Source organism: Anomaloglossus baeobatrachus, chromosome 5 (genome assembly GCF_048569485.1).
Source record: "Anomaloglossus baeobatrachus isolate aAnoBae1 chromosome 5, aAnoBae1.hap1, whole genome shotgun sequence".
NCBI lineage: Eukaryota > Metazoa > Chordata > Amphibia > Anura > Aromobatidae > Anomaloglossus > Anomaloglossus baeobatrachus.
The window spans coordinates 377,771,268-377,796,637 of record NC_134357.1 but is presented as its reverse complement, the minus strand read 5'-3'; the positions used below and the strand labels follow the sequence as shown (position 1 = coordinate 377,796,637).

General features: G+C 48.2%; 1 protein-coding gene across 2 annotated transcripts in view; it reads right to left on the bottom strand.

Moving 5' to 3' along the window:
* Positions 1-503: 503 nt before the first annotated feature.
* Positions 504-25,370, bottom strand: part of ACLY (ATP citrate lyase) — a 128,652-nt gene continuing 103,785 nt past the window's right edge. For both annotated transcript variants that reach the window (XM_075350027.1, XM_075350028.1), the window contains 9 exons: positions 18,088-18,215; positions 10,999-11,092; positions 7,300-7,454; positions 7,063-7,213; positions 6,833-6,976; positions 6,510-6,623; positions 4,026-4,108; positions 3,764-3,840; positions 504-911 (listed from right to left, as the gene is read on the bottom strand). In XM_075350027.1, coding sequence (XP_075206142.1) covers positions 817-911; positions 3,764-3,840; positions 4,026-4,108; positions 6,510-6,623; positions 6,833-6,976; positions 7,063-7,213; positions 7,300-7,454; positions 10,999-11,092; positions 18,088-18,215 — 1,041 coding nt within the window. In that variant the 3' untranslated portion in view covers positions 504-816. The remainder of the gene's footprint in view (positions 912-3,763; positions 3,841-4,025; positions 4,109-6,509; positions 6,624-6,832; positions 6,977-7,062; positions 7,214-7,299; positions 7,455-10,998; positions 11,093-18,087; positions 18,216-25,370) is intronic.

Below are 25,370 nucleotides of genomic sequence, written 5' to 3'. Positions count from 1 at the left end.
TGGGGGCGGGGGGGGGGGGGCTTCATACGTTGGAAAGCTAAAAAAAAAAAAAAAAAATCAATCACTGATGCCTGTATGACTTAGGCTGTGTGCACACGTTGCGCTTATAATACGTCTGTTCAGTGCAGATTTGTCACAAGATGATGGCAGGAACGGTACAGAAATTTCTGCACCAAAAATCACATTACTAGTGAATGCAAGAATTATTTCCTGAATAGTGCTTTTGATTTTCAGTTATAAAGGGATTAGAGGTAACCCAATAATTTAATCCCAGTGTCCGAAAGGCCAGGTTTGCATATATTTCAGCCAGCTGTACAGCAGTGACCCTCACATGGGGAGACATTTAATAAAACTAAATAGTAAGGAAGTGATCTACAGCCAATCAGATTCCAGTTTGGTTGTGATGGAATACCAATTTAAAATCTTGTCCTTTCGGACAGCAAAAAATACATGATGGAAGGCATGTTCACCCAATCTCGCACAGTCAGTGAAGACACAAACCATAGATAGCGCCATTTAATTTAATAAATACGGTCGTCAGTACAATTTAATCTGACGCGAACGTACACACATGGAAATAAAAGAATGTAACATGTTAACCAATAATGAAGGGATGGGAAAATATAAAATAACAAATAAAAAAAATGAAGAAACACTGACCATGACATTAAGACATTAAACAGCAACATAAAATGCTAGTCTTTGTTTGCATTGCTGAAGAATGCAAGAACTACTGCAAGACGTCTGCACACAGGAAGCGTCCATTGGGTGCGCCACAAAGTATCAAGTATTCTAACTGGAGCGTCTTTCATATGTCTACATGGTCATGTGTTCTGGCAGAACATAGGAGATGTCATCCCAAGGATGTCTATACAGCCCTTGCTTCAGCCTTTTTTGGTCCAAGTAATGTCCTGCAAAAAATAACATTAAGTATTTGTGTAACTCATATCAATAGTTGGGTAAAAGATGTCACAATTAATTAACTACTGGTTCTAAACCACATGCTAACAGCATCGCACCTGTCCATATTGTAACTCTGCTACACTGAAGTGAATGTGACGGAGCTGTAAGGCTATGTGCGCACCATGCATCTTTGTGGTGACCACAAATATGCATGTCTTTTGGCCCCAAAAAACGCACCCGTGGCAAAAACGCTACATCTGAAGCTCACAGCAAGCCCCATAGAACAGGACTGCCTGCTGTGAGCTCCACGCAGCGACTGAAGTGATCCTCGCGATCAGCGATGACTTAACTCAGGTGATTTGCGGTCACAGGTAGAGGACTCCAGCTGTGGCCGCGGTTAACCTGAGTGACGTCACCGCTGCTTGCGCGGCTCACTTCAGTCGCTGCGTGGAGCTCACAGTGGGCAGTCATGTTCTATGGTGCTCACTGTGAGCTTCAGACGTAACAGTGATGGAAGCGTCGTGGGACCTCGTGTGGATTAAGTTGGACCTGCACAGGGGTTTTGGAGGGTTAAGAAAGGGGTGAAAGTGTGCTTTTTTGTATTTCATTCAAATAAAGGATTTTTTCGGTGTTTGTGTTTATTTACGTTCACTTACAGATTAGTGATGGGGGAGTCTCAGACGCCTGCCATTACTAATCAAGGACTTAATGGCTGCCATTAACTCCCTCATTATCCCGATTGCTACCACAACAGGGCAATTAAGAAGAGCTGAGTAAAGTGCCGGGAATGTCACATCTAATGGATGCGGCAATTCCAAGCGACTGCTGGCTGATATTTTTAAGCTGGGGGGCACCCAATAATCATGGGTATCCCCAGCCTGAGAATACCAGCCCCCAGCTGTTGGGCTTTATCTGTGTTTGGTATCATAATATGGGGAGGATCCTATGCAAATTTTTTTTATTTATTTATTTTACTGTACGATATAGAACTGCCCACCAGCATCTGTGATTGGAAGCCTCAAGCACACTGTCACTCAGAGTGGGGGCTCATCTGACTGCAACCAATCACAGACACCGGTGGGTGAGGGCAAGTAGTGTATACGTTTGAGCCTAATGAGCGGCCCGGGAAGAAAAATGAGAGGCCGCCGGAGCAGTGTGAGAGCCACTCTGGTGACTAAGCATGAAGCGCTTGCTTCTATCCCTTTGCACCAGATTCTGGTCCCCCTAGACTTGATATGGGAACTGAAATCTGAACAGTTAACAGGGATCAATCCCCTGCATACCTCGAATCAGCGGGGGATTGATATGCCAGTTCTCAGAAATGCAGGGGCAAAATGCAAAAAGAATTGACATGTTGCATCTTTGTGGTCACCACAAAGATGGAGCCAAAAAAAAAACTGCAACGTGCGCACAGCAAAAATGAAATTTCATAGACTTTGCTGAGAAAGGAAATGTATGCAGTTTTGGTACCAAAACTGCACCCAGAAAACGCTCCGTGCAAATATAGCCTTATACTATCCACTATCCATCTCCTGCTTTTCTTTGATCATATCTTATCTCATTACAGTGAAAACTAAGAAAACCATAGGAGATCATCTCTCTATAGGTCTTCGGAGTGCTGAGTCTTATTCCTCCACATTGTCCTCTGTGTAGCTGTAAAACAACTGACTGCAGCAGAAACCTCCCCTCTGCAGTAGGACAAAAGGTAATCCAGCCTCATCCCTTGGCTAGTGGGGAGGGGCTTCATTTTGTCATGAGAAACTGCTCATCAGATCAACCCAGTCCAAAATTAGGCCCTGGTCCAAAAATAGGCCCTAGTCGGAGATCATCATACTAATAGTATCCTGAAATAGGGTTTGAGCAGGACTTTCACGATATGTAACTATTATTGGTATACGTTTCTGTAAGTCCCCGAAGTTTATAGTCACATGGAATGAATTTTTCCCTTCTCTTCCTGCCCATAATCCAGCCCGCCCCTCTGCCGCTGTCAGTGATTGAAACTTGCTGTAATGAAATAATGAATATTCACCCACTTACACCGCCTACCCCTGTGTGCAGCATCAGTGATTCAGTCATATTACTGCCCGAGGATCGCAGCGCAATGCCTGCATAGCCTGGCAGCTCTCTTCACATAAATGTGACAGCTGCATAGAAATACACGCTGATACGCTCCGGTCACGAGGGCAGTCAGCCAGTTTGAGCATTGTGCTGCGATCATAAGTCAGTAATGCAACAGCTTGAGAGAATGACTGACTGACACATGGCACAGAGTGGTGGGCGTAGAAGGGGGTAAATATTCATTATTTCATTAACACAAGTTCAAGCACTGATGCAGGTAGAGGGGTGGGGGAAGGGTTGAGTATTCATTTTTCCTTAACAGACAACTCAATCACTGACATCAATACAAAATATAAGACACCCCCCCCCCGAAAATAAGCCTTAGCGCATCTTTTAGAGCCAAAAATAATATAATATGACAGGGTCTTATTTTCAGGGAGACACAGTATTAAATAGCCTTGGCCAGTTTCCTAGGTCAGAAGCGCAAGCTTCAAAGTGCTATACCGCTTGCAACGTTGCTTTGAAGCTAGCCAGATCACGGGATCCAGACAGCTTCATTATACCTGCTCTACAGCGATGCTGCAATGGTAAAACTGAGTCTTCCGCTACCAGCATCTGATCAAGCAAAGTTTGGACCAGAGGCACAGGTATGCCACTGGTCTAAACCATCAATCATTAGGCACACACCACCCTCACAGGAACCTGGGAGGCTGAGGAGCGATGTGCTCCAGAAGGCAAAATAAAATAACCCCTAACATATGATCTCAACATTGTGTAACAGAAGTATATAGCATAATTTTACCGATAAAGCCCATGCTTCGTCCCAACACAAAGATACCGTTCAGTGCTCCAATATCAATGTATTCATCAGCTTCTTCCCTGATGAGACAAAAAAATATGACAAATCCTCAAAAATAAAAATACGCAAAGTTAACATGTGACTAGCTGATCACTGCCATAGTACTCCACAGATACAAGGAGATACTGTATGTCTACTCGTATATACAGTGCATGAAAAGATTTGAAAAATCCAATGCCATTAATGTATATAAAAGTATAGTTACCTTGTAAAAGAACCACAGTTTCTCAGTAAATCCACAAAGGCAACACCAATTAGTCCATCTACATTCAGGATCAGATTTGGTTTCTACAAGGGAAAGAAAAAAAAAAAAAGTTTGCCTTAAGAATGGTGTGCATGACATTATAAAGATTGCATTCAGAGTAGTTTTTTGGTGTTTTTTTGTTTGTTTTTTTTTAATTTTTGGTCCAGCTTCTCTTTATTTTACTAAATAATAGGATTTGATTGTAAAGGTACAATTAATATCAATGGAGAGAAGTAGAAATCAGAATATATGTCCCAATGAAACCTGACTTCGATCTAGCAAGTTCTCATTATGTGGATAATGTGGTGTTCAATGAGGTGAAGGTCTGGACTCTGTGCAGCCACTCATGTTCTTCTGCACCACATTCCACCCAGGTCTCCATGGACCTTACTGCACTGGGCCAATCATGCTGGGACAGAAAAGGGTCTTGAGCAAACTGTCGTCACAAAGTTTGAAGGTACAATTGTCCAAAATGTCTTATTGTACTAAATCAGTAAGATTTCCCTTCACAGTAACTAAAGGGGCCTAGGCCAACCCCAAGACAACCCCTAACATTACCCCCTCCTCCACCAAACTTTATACTTCGCACAATGTAGTCAAGAACATAATGATCTTCTGGCACTTGCCAAACTCAAACTAGATAGAACATCTCAATCCATCACTGTATGTCCAGTGGAGTTGCGATTTACATCGCTCCATGTGACACGTGGCATAGTGCTTGGTGATGTAAGGATTGCATACAGTTGCTCGGCCAAGGAAACCCATGCCATGAGGCGCCCAGCATACAGTTTTGTGCTGAGGATATTGACCTATTACAACAGTGACAACTTTTTACACCCGTGTGCTGGTATCAGTGAGCTTGTTAGAACAACCCATATTTTCGTTTGTACAGGCAGACTGTCTGACTGAATTTTATACACCTGTGCTAATAGGACTGGAGGAAAAACCTGATTTAAATTATTAAAATAGGTCTCTCAATACTTTTCTTCATATAGTGTACAAAGAAACCATTAGATGATTAAGATGCCTTCATATTATAGTTACACACTTTTAGTTTATAACCTAGGGGGTCTCTTAATCAGTGCATAGTCAAGTATTCTGCATGAACCGGTTAAAAATGTAAAAATAGAATAAAGCTTATGAATTTTGGCTGACGGAAATAAAAAACGGAAGGTTTATTTTTTTTTCTTCTGGTGAGCACAGTAATAAAAAGAAAAAAAAAAGGGGGGGAATGGGCAGTGGGAACAGCACTTCCACAGGTATAAATGATGTTTATTTGATATGCCGTTATTCTTTGAACCAAACCAGAGCAATCAGGAAGAGCCGGATAAAGTGTTGGGATTGTCGCATCTAATGGACGAATGTCTACAGGCTGCTATTTTTAGGCTGGGGTGGTGGGAAGAGGGGGGGGGGGGGGGTGTCAATTAACATGGGTCTCCCCAGCCTGAGAATAACAGCCCCCAGCTATCAGGCTTTATCGTGGCTGGGTATCAAAATTGGGGGAAACGACATGCTGTTTGTTTTTTTTTTTAAATATATGTAAATTAAAAAAAACAAAACAAAAAAAACTGCATGCAGTTCCTCTTATTTTGATATACAGCCAAGATAAGCGCACGGCTGGGGGCTGCAGCGTATGCTTTCTGTGTCGGGGAACCCTGCGCCAAATATTTTAATTATTTTTACTGTATGATAGTGAAACACAGACAGCATCTGTGATTGGTTGCAGTCAGATGGGGTCACTCAGTGTGGGAGTGTGTCTGACTGCAATCAATCACAGACACCGGTGGGTGGGGAAAGCAGTGCATATGCAATGAGTGTAAATGAGCGGCCCCGGAAGTGAATGGGCAGCAGCAGTAGCAGTGTATAGCTGCGAGGGCGCCTCTAAGTACAGCCCACTTGTTCCTATCCCTCTATCCTTTCTACAACCATCTTTAAATCGCCAGATTCTGGTCCCCATAGATTTATATGGGGACCAGCGTTCGGCCAGACAAACGGGACCAATCCCGGGCTGGAACTGGGGGTGGGGTTTTTTGTTGCCTGGTCAGACCCACTGGTCCAAGGTATTTGCGAGTCCGCCCATCACTAGCTATGACAAAGTCAGTTTCACCAGAACCGCGTCAGAAAATGTCTGGTATTTCCATGGACCCTTTTAACTTTTTATTTTTAATGGATTTCTAATAAAACATTTACATAATTTTTATCAATCATCTGATTGAAATGCTGAACCAAAAAAAGGACCAAAACAGTTTATTGAAGTGCATTAAAAGTGATATCAGAAAACACTGTAACGATCATGTTTATCATGTGACTGGTGCATTTATTTTCTGAGATTACTATTTTAGCGCACTTCTATAAAGTCTGGTATTTTTTACACTGCCTTGATCTGGAGCATAGCCGTTTGATGTTCTTTGTTATTCTGCATTAATAAGCGATAATTTAACTAACCTTTGATGTGGTGATCTTTTCCACTTCCAGAGCGTAGTCTAACAGGGGAGTGGCAGGGAAGTGTTGTTTGACGTAGTCTTTCAAGATCTGTACTCGCATGTCTGGATTGTTTATCTTAAAAAAGAAAAAATTAAGAAAGATCACCATTAAATCAAAGTGGAAACTGTACTAGATTTGCAAATTAGAAAGTAAAAAGTAGTAAACATACATGCATATATAATATCTGGTTCTTTTCCCCCCCAATGGCTCCCCACCCCCAAGTAAAATGAAAAAGGAAAGGTATGCATCAAAAGTAGAATTAACTTGATGTATGGGACACTTACAGACTTGACTCTGTGCCCAATGCCCATAATAAGTTTTCCTTCTTTCTTCATCTTGTTAACAAACTCCATTGGAATAAGACCACTGTCAAAAGCTTTGCTGAACATCTTGGCAGCAGCATCAAGTGCACCCCCAAAGCGATCTCCCTGTAAAATATTGTATAGTATGTTGGTACTGTGTAAATTTTTGGGAAATAAGTTCTCTTACCCTGATGGTTTTTGAGGGCACTTACAATGGTGAGTAGACCAGAAGTAAGACTGGAAATGAGATCTTTCCCAGCTCTAGCACAGACAATAGTGTTATGAGCTCCAGATACGGCTGGTCCATGGTCTGCTGTTACCATTAGACACATTTCAATAAAGTGGGAGGCATACTTGGGTACCCTGGATGAAGAAGAAAAAGTTAATTGAAAAAAATCTACAAGGTTTAAATACTATGCAACCAGATATACATCATAGACATCTCTTACCGTCGTTGAAACCAAAGTAGTCCCAACACTCCTCCGATGCCAATGTCCTCCTTGAAAACATCAGTTATAGGCATCCCTGCATAAATGAGCTCTTGTCCCCTCTCATCACAGATACTGGTCATGAAGGAGGCAGGCTTTCTGATCAATCCCAACTCCTGAAAAATAAAAATAAAAAAAAAAAAAAGTAAATTCAAAATTGTTTAAAAGCTGCTTACAAAAATATTTGCACTTTACTAATACAATAATAATTTTCCTAAAAGGAATGTCAGCAGTTTTTTTGCTATGTAATCTGAGGACAGCATGAGTTAGGGGTTAAAAGTACAGATTTCAGCTATGTGTCACTTATCAGGCTGTGTGCAGTTTACTTACAAAGAAGGTTTCACTAGTATCACTGCCAACTCTGGAGTTCAAGCGACTGCTAGTTTGACCACACCCCCTCCTCTGATCAGAAGCTCACCCTCAATAGACCAAGTACACAGGGTGGGTGTGATTAGCTGTCAGCTCTGATCACTTTGTGTCTCAACTGCTGCACGCAGTAAACTACATCGTTGGAATCAGGGTCACTTTTCCCACCTTATGTTCCTCTCAGTTGAGTGAAAACCTGGGAAATTCCCTTTCAAAAAGGAAACCAACCATGCTGTCCGAGACTATGCCCAATACTAGTGCAAGAGTCCAGCTCTGTAAGTTCAGACAGTTACTTTTTACTGTAAAGTGCTACAGAGGATACATACATTTAACCCCTTACGACCTTTGACATACTGGTACGTCCAAGGTAGTGTCCCTCCCTTCGATGTGGGCTCGCATGGCAATTCACACCTTTATCTGTACATTTTGGCTGATCTGATCAGCCATGTGCCACTAACAGTGGCGAGCAGATAGGATATCCGCCCACAACTTAAGTTGTTAAATACTGCTGTCAATCTCTTACAGCGGGGCTTTAACTGTATTATTCCCTGCTCCCATCGGCAGCCCCATGACGTGATCACGAGGAGCCAATGGGTTGTCATGACAGCTATGGGTCATCTGATGACCCCTATATGGAGATAAGGTATGCACACTAGTGACTATGTGAGGGGAATATATGAAAAGCAGAAACTGCTGTGTGAATACTGACATGAAAAATCCAATAGCTATATGCAAGAGTGAAAATGTGAAAAATGGAATCTGCATTACTGCCATGAACATATGAATAAAGAGAAATTTAGCTACTGAATTGATCAATGCAACAGAGCCCCAACACTACGCCAAAGTATTTCTCTATGTTGGGGTCCCTAGCTAGTGTGTGTCCTCTCATGTGTGTAGATTTTTTAGGTTTTTGCACCCAGTTCAGACTCAGAATTGGTGTTCCAGACATTATTTCTTAATTGATCTGATGACCCCTGTCACAGTCATGACGAAATTCCTGTGAATGCCAGCTAAGAACCAGCGTTCATAGCAATTGGAAAAACGCAGCTTCAAGTTCCCTAAGGGGACTAGTAAAAACAAAGTGTATAGAAAAAAAGAAAAAAAAAATACATTTCAAAATGTCAGAATTATACTTTTTTTTTGGTCACCACAACATTGCAATAAATTGCAATGAGAGGCGATCAAAACAATATGGCACAAACAAAACTCGCTTGGGGTCCAATGGACCCCATGCCACTTATTAAAACATTAGATGTATGTTCTCTGAAAAGTCACAGCATTTCAGAATAAAACATCTCCCTGAAATGATTGAGCCGGACTCTGTATTATGCTCCCCATGTTTCAGGCAGCATGAATCAGCTGTTAGGATCCCTTTACAAGAGCAGTATAGCATAGAATATCAGATTGGTGGGGATCCAACACCCTACACCCCCACTTATCAGCTGTTATTTGCTTTGCTCTGGTAGCAGCGGGATGTAAACATTGAACAGAGCTGAACAGCACAGCTGCGTTCCATGTGTAGTGGCACCTTAAAAAGGAGCTGACATGCAATGCCCAGCAATGGCCACTAAGCATTAAACAGAGCATTGCTGTGCCACGCCATTCAATGTATCCAGCTGCTGCTGGAGCTAATAAAAACCCGGTAAGTGGATGTTGCTCGATTGGATCAATGTGATATCCTAGACCAGTGATGGCGAACCTATGGCACACGTGCCAGACTGGGCATGCAGAGCCCTTTTTGCTGGCACGCGCGCTGTCGCCACATTCAGCCACTTTGCACTCTCGGTGTGGTCGCGCCGACAGTGCAAAGTGGTGTTGGAGCAGAGGAGATCTCTCTCCTCCTTCTGACACGCCTCCTCTCCTGAGCCGCAGGCCTGTTGCCTAGCAGACGGAGGAGCGTCAGTAGGCGGCGTCGGCGTCTTGTGGCCGAGCGGGAACTGAACTAACTGAGGACGCAGCGATGGAGCAGGTGCTGCAAGGTGAGTTTTTTTTTTTTTTTTAAGCTGTGTGCGGCTGTGCCAAGGTGTGGGGGACAGAGCCAGCGTGGGGCAAGCATGGGGAGCACGGGGCAAGCATGGGGAGCGCGGGGCATATATGGCTGCAATGAAGGGGGAAACATGCAAAGATGGAGAGAAACGTGCAAAGATGGGGTAAACATGGCTGCAAGGATGAGGGTAAATATGGCTGCAAGGATAGGGGGAAATATGGCTGTAAGGATGGGGGAAACATGCCTTGATGGGGTACATTTAGCAGGAAGGGGAACATGCCAGTAAGGGTTACATTTACCAGGATGGGGGATACATTTACCAGGATGGGGGGGAAATATGCCAGGATGGGGGGAAATATGCCAGGATGTGGGGAAATATGCCAGGATGTGGGGAAATATGCCAGGATGGGGGTACATGAACATGCCAGGATGAGAACAAATGCCAGGATGGGGAACATTTAGCAGGAAGGGTGACATTTACCAGGAAAGGGGACATTTGCCAGGATAAGGGAACATTTACCAGGATAAGGGAACATGCCAGGATGAGGTACATTTACCAGGATGGGGTCATTTAACAGCATGGGGGAACATGCCAGGATGGGATACATTTACAATGATGGGGTACATTTACCAGGAATGGGGTACATTTACCAGGAATGGGAGGAACATTTACCAGGAATGGAGGAACATGCCGGGATGGAGGAACATTTACCAGGATGGGGAATATGCTCGGATGGGGTACATTTACCAGGATGGGGCCATGATGGGGACAAATATACCAGAATGTAGGAAATATATATCCGGATGGGGGACATGTTTACCAGGAAGTGGCCAGGAAGGGGGACAGAACTACACAATGAAAGGGGAGGGGGAGCAACTCGCACGTCTTTATGGGATTTCAAGATGTCCAGACTTTGAAATGTAGATGTGGATTACAGGGTGACATCCGATTGCATTCCAGGCTAAAATCTCTGTCTAATATGCTGCAATTTTTTCCAGAAAGATCAATCCAACTGCTGTGTCTGGAAAGGCCAGGGGCTCAGCTTCAATGTGTGGTAAGCAAGAATGAGAGGGATGCCCCCTGCTGGAGAGAAGACTGCAAAAGGTAAGATTACAATCAATTATTTACATAATAGGATTGGTTGGCACTTCTGGAAAAAAAAAATGGGTTTAGGGCTACAGTTTGGGCACTCGGCCTGTAAAAGGTTCGCCATGACTGTCCTAGACCATCTCCATATGCTGACTTGACAATCCCTTTAATGATTTGCTTTTAGATATGTTGTGGTGATCTGATGAAGAGTACGTACCCTCGCCCATGAGTAATCCATTGGAACTGTAGGAGGTGGCACTTCCTCTGCTGGCACTATTTCACCCTTGGCCACCAGATCTTCATACACGGACCTGACCAGAGTACAAAAAGGTTATTTAGGTATTATGGATTCGTGATTTACAGAAAAATAACTAAAGCATCAAAAAAATCAAGCAATATAAAGTATGTGTTAAATTTAAATGGTCTAGTAAATAGCCACCAGTCTGAGTACAAGGACCTGCAATCATCACTAGAATACAAGTCCCAACAGCCCTTTTCTTCCTCACTGAAAAGCCAAAGTGAGGAGGGGTTTGGGTGGCGCAGCAGTCAGGCAGAGGCCAGTACTCGCTCACACTCAGCTTTATGCAATCTATTTCTCAGATTTGTAGCCTGAAAATCTGTAGCACAAAGCGAAGAGATTGCAAAAATCAATGTCAGTGACACACTGTGGATAAGGTCTATGCGAAAGTATACAATACCTGAACTGCATCCACTCAGGTCAACTCACTTCTATGGATTTCACCCTTTGCAATGCCCAGGGGAAAATGTGCAGCAAAAATAGTCAAAAGAATAAATATCTCTCTATCTAAAATACAGATCTGCAACAAAACTTAGCCCAGTATACATTTAAAGGGAATCTGTCACCAGGTTTTTACTCCCCCATCTGAGAGCAGCATAACGTAGAGACAGAGACCCCGATTCCTGCGATGTGTCTCTTACTGAGCTGCTTGCTATCATTTTGATAAAATCAGTGTTTTCGCTGCTGCAGATCCAGCAGTTTAAAGAGATCATGAATATGCTGGACTACCTGGCATTGGGACCAGTAATCCGCTAATGATAATCTACTGCTTATTAGCAGTGATTTTATCAAAACTACACTAAGCAGCCCAGTAAGTGACATATAGCTGGAATCAGGATCTCTGCCCCTACATTGTACTGCTCTCAGATTAGGTAGCAAAACCCTGGTGACCGGTCCCTTTAATAGAGCACCAGGACGCTTTTCACCTATTGTATAAATAAGTCATTAACAATATGATGTATGATGTAACATCAGACATTAATTACTAATAAAAAGTTATGGTTTAAAAAAATAAATAAGTCATTAAATGTCTATTATGGGATAACCCTATTAAGGGATGCCATATAGAACAGTAAAAGTGGATCTAATAAAAGAAAAGAAGGGAATTTTGTTTACTTACCGTAAATTCCTTTTCTTCTAGCTCCTATTGGGAGACCCAGACAATTGGGTGTATAGCTTCTGCCTCCGGAGGCCACACAAAGTATTACACTTTAAAAAGTGTAACCCCTCCCCTCTGCCTATACACCCTCCCGTGCATCACGGGCTCCTCAGTTTTGGTGCAAAAGCAGGAAGGAGGAAACTTAAAAATTGGTCTAAGGTAAATTCAATCCGAAGGATGTTCGGAGAACTGAAAACCATGAACCAAAAGAACCATTCAACATGAACAACATGTGTACACAAAAGAACAAACAGCCCGAAGGGAACAGGGGCGGGTGCTGGGTCTCCCAATAGGAGCTAGAAGAAAAGGAATTTACGGTAAGTAAACAAAATTCCCTTCTTTTTTGTCGCTCCATTGGGAGACCCAGACAATTGGGACGTCCAAAAGCAGTCCCTGGGTGGGTAAAAGAATACCTCGATAAAAAGAGCCGAAAACGACCCCCTCTTACAGGTGGGCAACCGCCGCCTGAAGGACTCGCCTACCTAGACTGGCGTCTGCCGAAGCATAGGTATGCACCTGATAGTGTTTCGTGAAAGTGTGCAGACTAGACCAGGTAGCTGCCTGACACACCTGCTGAGCCGTAGCCCGGTGCCGCAATGCCCAGGACGCACCCACGGCTCTGGTAGAATGGGCTTTCAGCCCCAAAGGAAGCGGAAGCCCAGAAGAACGGTAGGCTTCAAGAATCGGTTCCTTGATCCACCGAGCCAAGGTTGACTTGGAAGCCTGCGAACCCTTACGCTGGCCAGCGACAAGGACAAAGAGCGCATCTGAACGGCGCAGGGGCGCCGTGCGAGACACGTAGAGCCGGAGTGCTCTCACCAGATCTAATGAGTGCAAATCCTTTTCACATTGGTGAATTGGATTAGGGCAAAATGAAGGTAAGGAGATATCCTGATTGAGATGAAAAGGAGATACCACCTTAGGGAGAAATTCCGGAACGGGACGCAGAACCACCTTATCCTGGTGAAAAACCAGGAAGGGGGCTTTGCATGACAGCGCTGCCAGCTCCGACACTCTACGGAGCGATGTAACTGCCACTAGAAATGCCACCTTCTGCGAAAGACGTGATAAAGAGACATCCCGCAGCGGCTCGAAAGGTGGTTTCTGAAGAGCAGTTAGCACCCTGTTAAGGTCCCAGGGTTCCAGCGGACGCTTGTAAGGTGGGACTATGTGGCAAACTCCCAGCAGGAACGTGCGGACCTGCGGAAGCCTGGCTAGACGCTTTTGAAAAAATACGGATAGCGCCGATACTTGTCCCTTGAGAGCGCCGAGAGACAACCCCTTGTCCATTCCGGATTGAAGGAATGAAAGAAAAGTGGGTAAGGCAAAAGGCCAGGGAGTAAAACCCTTATCAGAGCACCAGGATAAGAAAATCCTCCAAGACCTGTGATAGATCTTGGCGGACGTTGGTTTCCTGGCCTGTCTCATGGTGGCAATGACATCTTGAGATAACCCTGAGGACGCTAGGAGCCAGGACTCAATGGCCACACAGTCAGGTTGAGGGCCACAGAATTCAGGTGGAAAAACGGCCCTTGTGACAGCAAGTCTGGGCGGTCTGGGAGCACCCACGGTTGACCCACCGTGAGATGTCACAGATCCGGGTACCACGGCCGCCTCGGCCAATCTGGAGCGACGAGAATGGCGCGACGACAGTCGGACCTGATTTTGCGCAGCACTCTGGGCAGCATCGCCAGAGGAGGAAATACATAAGGCAGTCGAAACTGCGGCCACTCCTGAACTAATGCGTCCGCCGCCAGAGCTCTGTGATCTTGAGACCGGGCCATGAATGCCGGGACTTTGTTGTTGTGCCGTGACGCCATGAGGTCGACGTCCGGCGTTCCCCAGCGGCGACAGATCTCTCGAAACACGTCTGGGTGAAGACACCATTCCCCCGCGTCCATGCCCTGACGACTGACAAAATCTGCTTCCCAGTTTTCTACACCCGGTATGTGAACTGCGGAGATGGTGGAAGCTGTGGCTTCCACCCACTGCAGAATCCGTCGGACTTCCTGGAAGGCTTGACGACTGCGAGTGCCGTCTTGGTGGTTGATGTATGCGACGGCAGTGGCGTTGTCCGACTGGATCCGGATCTGCCTGCCCTCCACCCACCGATGAAAGGCCAATAGGGCTAGATACACTGCCCTTATCTCCAGAATATTGATCTGAAGGGATGACTATCGGAGTCCAGGTTCCATGAGCCCTGTGGTGGAGAAAAACCGCCCCCCACCCTGACAGGTTCGCGTCCGTGGTGACCACAGCCCAGGTTGGGGGTAGGAAGGATTTTCCCTGCGACAGAGAGTTGGGAAGGAGCCACCACTGAAGTGACGTCTTGGTTGCAAGGGAAAGAGAGACGTTCCTGTCGAGGGAAGTCGACCTCCTGTCCCATTTGCGGAGAATGTCCCACTGGAGTGGCCGCAGATGGAATTGCGCGAAGGGCACTGCCTCCATCGCTGCCACCATCTTCCCCAGGAAGTGCATAAGGCGCCTCGAGGGGTGTGACTGACCCCGAAGAAGAGATTGCACCCCTGCCTGCAGCGACAGCTGTTTGTCCAGCGGTAGCATGACTACCGCTGACTGAGTATGAAACTCCATCCCAAGGTACGTCAGTGATTGGGTCGGTGTCAACTTGGATTTTGGGAAGTTGATGATCCACCCGAACTGCTGGAGAGTCGCCAGAGCGACGGAAAGGCTGTTTTGACACGCCATCTGAGAGGGTGCCCTGACCAGAAGATCGTCTAAGTAGGGAATCACCGAGTGGCCCTGAGAGTGTAGGACCGCCACAACCGATGCCATGACCTTGGTGAACACCCGTGGGGCTGTCGCCAGGCCGAAAGGCAATGCCACGAACTAAAGGTGTTCGTCCCCGATGGCGAAACGCAAAAAGCGTTGATGTTCGGATGCGATCGGCACATGGAGATAAGCATCCTTGATGTCGATCGATGCTAGGAAGTCTCCTTGTGACATCAAAGCGATGACCGAGCGGAGAGATTCCATCCGAAACCGTCTGGTGCTCACATGTCTGTTGAGCAGTTTGAGGTCCAGAACGGGACGGAACGAGCCGTCCTTCTTTGGCACCACAAACAAGTTGGAGTAAAAGCCGCGACCATGTTCCTGGGGGGGGGAACAGGGATCACAACTCCTTCTGTCTTCAGAGCGTTCACCGCCTGAAAAAGTGCATCGGCTCGCTCGGAGGGCGGAGAGGTTCTGAAGAAACGAGTCGGGGGACGAGAGCTGAACTCTATCCTGTAACCGTGAGACAGAATGTCTCTCACCCACCGGTCTTGAACATGTGGCCACCAGGCGTCGCAAAAGCGGGAGAGCCTGCCACCGACCGAGGATGCGGTTTGGGGATGCCGAGAGTCATGAAGAGGCCGCCTTGGAGGCATTGCCTCCGGTGGGTTTTTGGGGGCGTGGCTTAGCCCGCCACGCATAGGAGTTCCTCTGGCCTTTCTCCGGCCTGTCCTCTACAGGTGGCGGCGGGGGAGATATATCTAACACCTGGTTGATTGACGAGATAAGGTCATTTACTATGGCGTCCCCTTCAGGTGTATCAAGATTGAGAGCAACGTCAGGGTCAGAGCCCTGAGCTGCGACGTCCGCCTCGTCCTCCAGAGAGTCCTCAAGCTGGGAACCCGAGCAGCGTGAAGAAGTCGGGGAAGATTCCCAGCGGGCCCGCTTAGCCGGTCTGGGACTGTGGTCCAGGCAGGAGTCCTCCACGTGAGACCTAGGGCCCCCCCTGGGAACGCGCTGCGGCGCGGACAGAGAGGGGCCTGGAGGCGACGATCCAACAGGGCCCGGGGCCTGTGTAAGGACCGGTCTGGACTGCAAAGCTTCAAGCAGCTTGGCAGACCATTTGTCCATAGACTGAGCCATGGATTGTGAGGATGACTCAGAGTTTTTCAGCAAAAACGGCAAACTCTGTCCCTGCCGCCTGGACAGGGAGAGAAGGGGGGTCTACCTGAGCCGAGGGGCCCACTAGTGACCGAGGCTCCGGCTGAGCAAGCAAAACAGGGGTTGAGCATTGCTCACAGTGAGGGTAGGTGGAACCCGCAGGTAACTTAGCCGCACAAGAGGTACAGGTTGCAAAACAACCCTGTGCCTTGGCACCCTTGCTCCTTGTGGACGACATGCTGTTGTCTCCTAGGAGAGTGATCACTGAGGGTATATGGGAAAGGGTATACAGCCCGACCGAACAGAAATATATAAATATATAGTATCTATTCCGGCACCCTAAGGGGACCAGCACCGGGTGTCGGTGTGGCTTACCGACCGCTAAAAAGCGGAGCGTGTGTCCTCCAGATTCCCTGCCTTAGGTCTCCCAGCGTTGCAGAGCTCTTTCCTGGAAATCCTCCACCGGCAGAATGCCAAAAAAATGGCTGCCGGAGCTCTCTGGGGAGGAGTGGGGCCGTGGGCAGCGCTAGAAAATTGCGGGAATCTGGAGTCCCCACAGTGATCAGTGAGGGGGGAGGAAACATACAGGATGCTCCGGCCCTCACATCCGACGTCAGGTCGGCAGTCCCGCCCTTACCCCTGATAGACAGGCCCGGGGGCGGGAGTTTTGCTACTAGGCCGCAATTGAAGCCGGGGACTAAATTTAAGACCGCGGCCGACAAGCAGGCGCGGTCGGCGCGGAAGTCCGCCGGCCGTCACCAATAAGCAGCTGCTGCAGCGTCCGGGATGAAGGCGCTCCATGCACATCCCCCATGGGGACACAGAGTACCTTAGTGATGCAGGGCCCGGTCCCTGAGGATAAATAGACTCCTGTCCGACAAGATTCCCACAGGGGCTGCGGAGGGAGCACGGTCCCAGTGAATGGATGACCGCTCAGGATTCCACTTCTCCCAGAGCCGCTAAGGGATGGTGAAGGAGACGGCATGAGGCTTGTGTCAGTAAGGCGCTTAGTAAAGCGCTTGTCCGGAACCGCTCTGGGCTTCTGGACAGCATCTCTGAAGTTAGAGTGATCGAAAAACGCACTCCGTGTACGTTTAGGGAACCGAAACTGGTGAGAGGATTGAGGCTTGGCGGAGGGACGAAAGGACCGAAACCTCGATTGTATTTTCCGTTGCTGAGGTCTCTTCAGTCTGGACTGGGGTAAGGAGGAGTCCTTTCCCTTGGATTCCTTAATAATCTCATCCAATCGTTCGCCAAACAAGCGGTCGCCAGAAAACGGCAAACCGGTTAAGAACCTCTTGGAAGCAGAGTCTGCCTTCCATTCGCGCAGCCACATGGCCCTGCGGACTGCCACAGAGTTAGCGGATGCCACCGCTGTACGGCTAGCAGAGTCTAGAACTGCGTTCATGGCGTAGGAAGAAAAAGCTGACGCCTGAGAAGTCAAAGACGCAACCTGCGGAGCAGAATTACGTGTGACCGCATTAATCTCAGCCAGACAAGCTGAGATAGCTTGGAGTGCCCACACGGCTGCAAAAGCCGGGGCAAAAGACGCGCCCGTGGCTTCATAGATGGATTTCATCCTTCCACACAAAGCATAAAACTGAGGAGCCCGTGATGCACGGGAGGGTGTATAGGCAGAGGGGAGGGGTTACACTTTTTAAAGTGTAATACTTTGTGTGGCCTCCGGAGGCAGAAGCTATACACACAATTGTCTGGGTCTCCCAATGGAGCGACAAAGAAAAATAAAAAAAATAATGACATCTCAATCTGACAAAAGGAACTCCGACACTCATAATCCACCTAACAAATACTTCCCCGTGTCGCTGTCATAATACACACATATGGATAATTTTATTCAAGAAAGCTTTACTTCACATTGCACAGATTAAAGTAAAATTCATAAAAAAATAAAAATGTGTACAAATATGTGAAAAGTTATAATTTATTGTTGCACTTACTGAATGATATCACCCAGTTCATCAAAGCTACGTGGTACAAACACTCCTGCTTCTTTCAGGGCCTGGTTTTTGGCAACTGCGGTTTCTGATGCCTGGTTGGCACAAGCTCCAGCATGGCCGAACTGTACCTGTAGGTCACAAATATGGGGTTAGTGGTAGTTTAATGTTGACTATCTCTAGTCACTAATCATTAAGAATATAAAATACGCAATACAGCAAACCAGAATGTTTTCCAAATGTGCAAACTCATAAGCTTAAAAATATACCGACAGACTGTAAAAGCAGCATTTTAAAAGTACGGCATTCCCCACATGGATTATAATGTGATAGAGAAATGAAGGGAATTTTGTTTACTTACCGTAAATTCCTTTTCTTCTAGCTCCAATTGGGAGACCCAGACAATTGGGTGTATAGCTACTGCCTCCGGAGGCCACACAAAGTATTACACTTAAAAGTGTAAGGCCCCTCCCCTTCTGGCTATACACCCTCCCGTGGGATCACGGGCTCCTCAGTTTTAGTGCAAAAGCAAGAAGGAGGAAAGCCAATAACAGGTTTAAAGACAAATTCAATCCGAAGAAACATCGGAGAACTGAAACCATTCAACATGAACAACATGTGTACTCGAAAAAACCAAAAATCCCTAAGAAAACAGGGCGGGTGCTGGGTCTCCCAATTGGAGCTAGAAGAAAAGGAATTTACGGTAAGTAAACAAAATTCCCTTCTTCTTTGTCGCTCCTAATTGGGAGACCCAGACAATTGGGACGTCCAAAAGCAGTCCCTGGGTGGGTAAAAGAATACCTCGTGATAGGGCCGTCAAACAGCCCTGTCCTACAGGTGGGCAACCGCCGCCTGAAGGACTTGTCTACCTAGGCTGGCGTCCGCCGAAGCGTAGGTATGCACCTGATAATGCTTGGTAAAGGTGTGCAGACTCGACCAGGTAGCCGCCCGGCACACCTGCTGAGCCGTAGCCTGGTGCCGTAATGCCCAGGACGCACCCACGGCTCTGGTAGAATGGGCCTTCAGCCCTGAAGGAACCGGAAGCCCCGCAGAACGGTAGGTTTCAAGAATTGGTTCCTTGATCCACCGAGCCAGGGTGGATTTGGAAGCTTGCGACCCTTTACGCTGACCAGCGACAAGGACAAAGAGTGCATCCGAGCGGCGTAAGGGCGCCGTGCGGGAAATGTAGATCCTGAGTGCTCTGACCAGATCCAACAAATGCAAACCTTTCTCAAATTGATGAACTGGATGAGGACACAAGGAAGGTAATGTGACATCCTGATTGAGATGAAAGGGGGATACCACCTTAGGGAGAAACTCAGGAACCGGACGTAGAACCACCTTGTCCTGGTGAAACACCAGGAAGGGAGATTTGCATGAGAGCGCCGCTAGCTCGGACACTCTCCGAAGAGACGTGACCGCCACTAGAAAAGCCACTTTCTGTGAAAGACGAGAAAGGGAAACATCCTTCATAGGCTCGAAAGGCGGCTTCTGGAGAGCAATTAGAACCTTGTTCAGATCCCAGGGCTCTAACGGCCGCTTGTAAGGAGGGACGATATGACCAACTCCTTGCAGGAACGTGCGCACCTGAGTAAGTCGTGCTAGGCGTTTCTGAAAAAATACAGATAGCGCTGAGACTTGTCCTTTAAGGGAGCTGAGCGACAAACCTTTTTCCAACCCGGATTGCAGGAAGGAAAGAAAAGTAGGCAATGCAAAAGGCCAGGGAGGAACTCCCTGAGCCGCGCACCAAGATAAGAATATCTTCCACGTCCTGTGGTAGATCTTGGCGGAGGATGGTTTTCTAGCCTGCCTCATGGTGGTAATAACATTTCCAGATAATCCTGAAGACGCTAGGATCCAGGACTCAATGGCCACACAGTCAGGTTCAGGGCCGCAGAATTCAGGTGGAAAAACGGCCCTTGAGATAGCAAGTCTGGTCGTTCTGGTAGTGCCCATGGTTGGCCTACCGTGAGGTGCCACAGATCTGGGTACCACGATCTCCTCGGCCAGTCTGGAGCGACGAGGATGGCGCGACGGCAGTCGGCCCTGATCTTGCGCAGCACTCTGGGTAACAATGCCAGAGGTGGGAACACATAAGGTAGTCGGAATTGCGACCAATCTTGAACTAAGGCGTCTGCCGCCAGAGCTCGGTGATCGTGAGACCGTGCCATGAAAACCGGGACCTTGTTGTTGTACCGTGACGCCATCAGGTCGACGTCCGGCATCCCCCAGCGGCGACAGATCTCCTGAAACACGTCCGGGTGAAGGGACCATTCCCCTGCGTCCATACCCTGGCGACTGAGGAAGTCTGCTTCCCAGTTTTCCACGCCTGGGATGTGAACTGCGGAAATGGTGGAAGCCGTGTCTTCCACCCACGTTAGAATCCGTCGGACTTCCTGGAAGGCTTGCCGACTGCGTGTGCCACCTTGGTGGTTGATGTATGCTACCGCTGTGGAGTTGTCCGACTGAATTCGGATCTGCTTGCCTTCCAGCCACTGCTGGAAGGCTTGTAGGGCAAGATACACTGCTCTGATTTCTAGAACATTGATCTGAAGGGTGGACTCTTGCTGAGTCCACGTACCCTGAGCCCTGTGGTGGAGAAAAACCGCTCCCCACCCTGACAGGCTCGCGTCCGTCGTGACCACCGCCCAGGATGGGGGTAGGAAGGACTTTCCCTTTGACAATGAGGTGGGAAGAAGCCACCACTGAAGAGATTCCTTGGCCGCCTGAGAAAGGGAGACGTTCCTGTCGAGGGACGTCGACTTCCCGTCCCATTGACGGAGAATGTCCCATTGTAGTGGACGCAGATGAAACTGCGCGAAAGGGACTGCCTCCATTGCTGCAACCATCTTCCCTAGGAAGTGCATGAGGCGTCTCAAGTGGTGTGACTGGCCTTGAAGGAGAGATTGCACCCCTGTCTGTAGTGAACGCTGTTTGTCCAGCGGAAGCATCACTGTCGCTGAGAGAGTATGAAACTCCATGCCAAGGTATGTTATCGATTGGGTCGGGGAGAGATTTGACTTTGAAAAGTTGATGATCCACCCGAAACTCTGGAGAGTCTCCAGCGCAACGTTCAGGCTGTTTTGGCATGCCTCTTGAGAGGGTGCCTTGACAAGTAGATCGTCCAAATAAGGGATCACCGAGTGACCCTGAGAGTGCAGGACTGCTACTACTGCTGCCATGACCTTGGTGAAGACCCTTGGAGCTGTCGCCAAACCGAAAGGCAGGGCTACGAACTGAAGGTGTTCGTCTCCTATAACGAAGCGTAGAAAACGCTGGTGCTCTGGAGCAATCGGCACGTGGAGATAAGCATCTTTGATGTCTATTGATGCTAGGAAATCTCCTTGAGACATTGAGGCGATGACGGAACGGAGGGATTCCATCCGGAACCGCCTGGTTTTCACATGCTTGTTGAGCAGTTTTAGGTCCAGAACAGGACGGAAAGACCCGTCCTTTTTTGGCACCACAAACAAATTGGAGTAAAAACCGTGACCTTGTTCCAGAAGAGGAACGGGGGTCACCACTCCTTCCGCTTTTAGAGTGGACACCGCTAGCCGCAGAGCATCAGCTCGGTCGGGAGGTGGAGAAGTTCTGAAGAAGCGAGTTGGAGGACGAGAGCTGAACTCTATCCTGTACCCGTGAGACAGAATGTCTCTCACCCAACGGTCTGTGACCTGTGGCAGCCAAATGTCGCCAAAGCGGGAGAGCCTGCCACCGACCGAGGATGCGGAGAGAGGAGGCCGAAAGTCATGTGGAAGCCGCCTTGGTAGCGGGTCTTCCGGCTGTCTTTTTTGGCCGTGACTGAGTTCGCCAAGAATCTGAGCTCCTCTGATCCTTTTGAGTCCTTTTGGACGAGGAGAATTGGGACCTGCCTGAGCCTCGAAAGGACCGAAACCCCGACTGTCCTCTCCTCTGTTGGGGTTTATTTTGTCTGGGCTGAGGTAAAGATGAATCTTTACCCTTGGAGTGTTTAATGATTTCATCTAAGCGCTCCCCAAACAGTCGGTCACGAGAAAATGGCAAACTGGTTAAACACTTTTTGGAAGCAGAATCTGCCTTCCATTCTCTTAACCACAAGGCTCTGCGTAAAACTACGGAGTTGGCGGACGCCACTGCCGTACGGCTCGTAGAGTCTAGGACAGCATTGATCGCGTAAGACGCAAATGCAGACATTTGAGAGGTTAAGGGTGCCACCTGCGGAGCAGATGTACGTGTGACCGTGTCCATCTGTGTAAGACCAGCTGAAATAGCTTGGAGTGCCCATACGGCTGCGAATGCTGGAGCAAACGACGCGCCGATAGCTTCATAGATGGATTTCAACCAGAGCTCCATCTGCCTGTCAGTGGCATCTTTAAGTGCCGCCCCATCTTCCACTGCAACTAAGGATCTAGCTGCGAGCCTGGAGATTGGAGGATCCACCTTGGGACACTGGGTCCAGCCCTTGACCACGTCTGGGGGAAAAGGATAACGTGTATCCTTAAGCCGCTTGGAAAAACGCTTATCCGGATAAGCGTGGTGTTTCTGGATTGCTTCTCTAAAGTCAGAGTGGTCCAGAAAAACACTTAATTTACGCTTGGGATACCTGAAATGGAATTTCTCCTGCTGTGAAGCTGTCTCCTCCACAGGAGGAGCAGGGGGAGAAATGTCCAACATTTTATTGATGGACACTATAAGATCATTCACTATGGCGTCACCATCTGGTGTATCCAAATTGAGAGCGGTCTCAGGATCAGAATCCTGATCAGCCATCTCCACCTCATCATACAGAGAGTCCTCCTGCTGGGACCCTGACCAGTGTGATGAAGTCGAGGGCCGCTCATAGCGAGCTCGTTTAGGCTGTCTGGGACTGTCGTCCGTGTCAGAGCCATCACCCTGGGATGCAAGAGACACCCCCGGATCCCGGAGCTGTTCCGACTGAGGGGGACCAGGGAGCAATGAGTTAACAGTGTCCATGGCCTGAGGTACTGGTCTAGACTGCAATGTTTCAAGAATTTTAGTCATAGTCACAGACAATCTGTCAGCAAAGACTGCAAACTCCGTCCCTGTCACCTGGACAGTATTTACAGGAGGTTCTGCCTGGGTCACCTCCAGCAGAGGCCCCGGCCGAGCAAGTGCCACAGGGGCCGAGCACTGCACACAGTGGGGGTCAGTGGAACCTGCCGGTAGAACAGCCCCACAAGCGGTACAAGCAGCATAGAAAGCCTGTGCCTTGGCACCTTTGCTTTTTGCGGTCGACATGCTGTTGTGTCCTCTGAGAATCTAGGAGGGTATATAGCAGAGGATCCCCAGCGACCGTACAGTGCAATGTAAAGCTGCAAGCATAAAATACAATATACACTTCGGCACCAGTGGGGTCAGCCCTTGAGGGCAGCTTACCGCCTGCTGAAAAGCGGGTGTGTGGGCACCAGAATCCCGTGTCTGGGTCTCCCAGTCTCCTCTCTCCAGCTCAGACTGCACACAGGAATGGCTGCCGGCGTCCTGTGAAGAGAGGGATCGTGGGCGTGCCTCAAACAAAGTGCGGGAAACTGGCGTCCCACTGTGCCCAGTGTGAGGGCTGGAGTATGCAAAGCAGACTCCAGCCCTCTGCGCTGACATTCTATACAGCGTCCCGCCCTTCCCCTGACTGGCAGGCCTGGGGGCGGGAACGAAACGAAACTAGGCCGCAGAAAGCCGGGGACTCGAGTAATAAGCGCGGCCGTGATATATGCACGGCCAGCGCGGAAGTCCCCGGCGCACCACAAGTTGCAGCCGCGCCGCAGCGCTGACAACAGTGGCCGCGCGGCAGTTTCAAATACATGTCCCCTCTCAGCAAAGCTGTAGATAGGAATGGCACCAGCGCGCAGCGCTGTTGTCCCCGGCGCACTAACACACCCAGCAATGCTGCAGTGTGCGCGCGGACTGTACGGGGACACAGAGTACCTTGTCGTAGCAGGGCCCTGTCCCTGACGATACTCCGCTCCATATCCAGCAGATTCCCCAGGGGCTGTGGACGGAGCACGGTCTCTGTGCCTGGAGACCGGTAAATCCCACTTCACCCAGAGCCCTAAGGGGGATGGGGAAGGATGCAGCATGTGGGCTCCAGCCTCTGTACCCGCAATGGGTACCTCAACCTTAACAAACACCGCCGACAAAAGTGGGGTGAGAAGGGAGCATGCTGGGGGCCCCATATGGGCCCTCTTTTCTTCCATCCGACATAGTCAGCAGCTGCTGCTGACTAAACAGTGGAGCTATGCGTGTATGTGTGCCTCCTTCGCACAAAGCATGAAAACTGAGGAGCCCGTGATCCCACGGGAGGGTGTATAGCCAGAAGGGGAGGGGCCTTACACTTTTAAGTGTAATACTTTGTGTGGCCTCCGGAGGCAGTAGCTATACACCCAATTGTCTGGGTCTCCCAATTAGGAGCGACAAAGAAATTAGTGCTGTATATTGTTGGCAATTTGGGATTGTGACCAGTTATTACATGTTGTGAGAAAATCTTCATAAGGGTATGTGCACACGATCAGGACCCGCTGCGTCCTGGACGCGGTGGCTCCTGACCTGCGGGGCCACGAGTCTCCTCCGCAGGAGTCCGCAGCTGCTCGTGCCCAGAATCACGGTTCAGGGCGCTCCAGTCTCTTGCTGTGTTCTCCCTGCGGAGGACGCTTGCAACTCTACAGCAGAGAATTAAAGAATTGACATGCTTGCAGCTTGAAGAGCTCCACCGCAGGTCAGTTTATACTGCGGGCAGTACACGCGCAGTGGATGAGATATCTAGAAATTCCATCCACTGTGCTTGTACTGTACAACGCAGCATTTTGGATGCAGCTGAAACATGCTAGATGCAAAACGCTGTGAACTGATTGTGGGCACGCAGCCTAAGGTCAATTTCTCACGTCCAATATTGATGGTTGAGTGTATGGACCGTATTGTTCAGACAGACTGTGGGTCTTTATGACTGCTAGCAACTAACTATATGAGGCAATTGCATTTTGAGTCTAACCGTGGATACCTACAGACCAGCAATGCCCTGCCCATGAGGTGACATAGGGAATCAGAAGAACTATTCTACATTTCTAATGGAGATATTTGCTAATATTCTTATTATTACATCTATATATTGGGATAGGATCTTGAAGATGGGAGCACTCCTTTAAGGCTTTTTCCATTTCTAGTTTTTTTTTTTTTAACCTCAGTATTAAAAATAATAAAATTTATTGCAAACACCCATCCTGGATTTACTGCCAGCTCCCTGCTAATGCTACCATCGCTTTGTACTATTTGCAGTGGTAACGCCACCTCTACAGTGT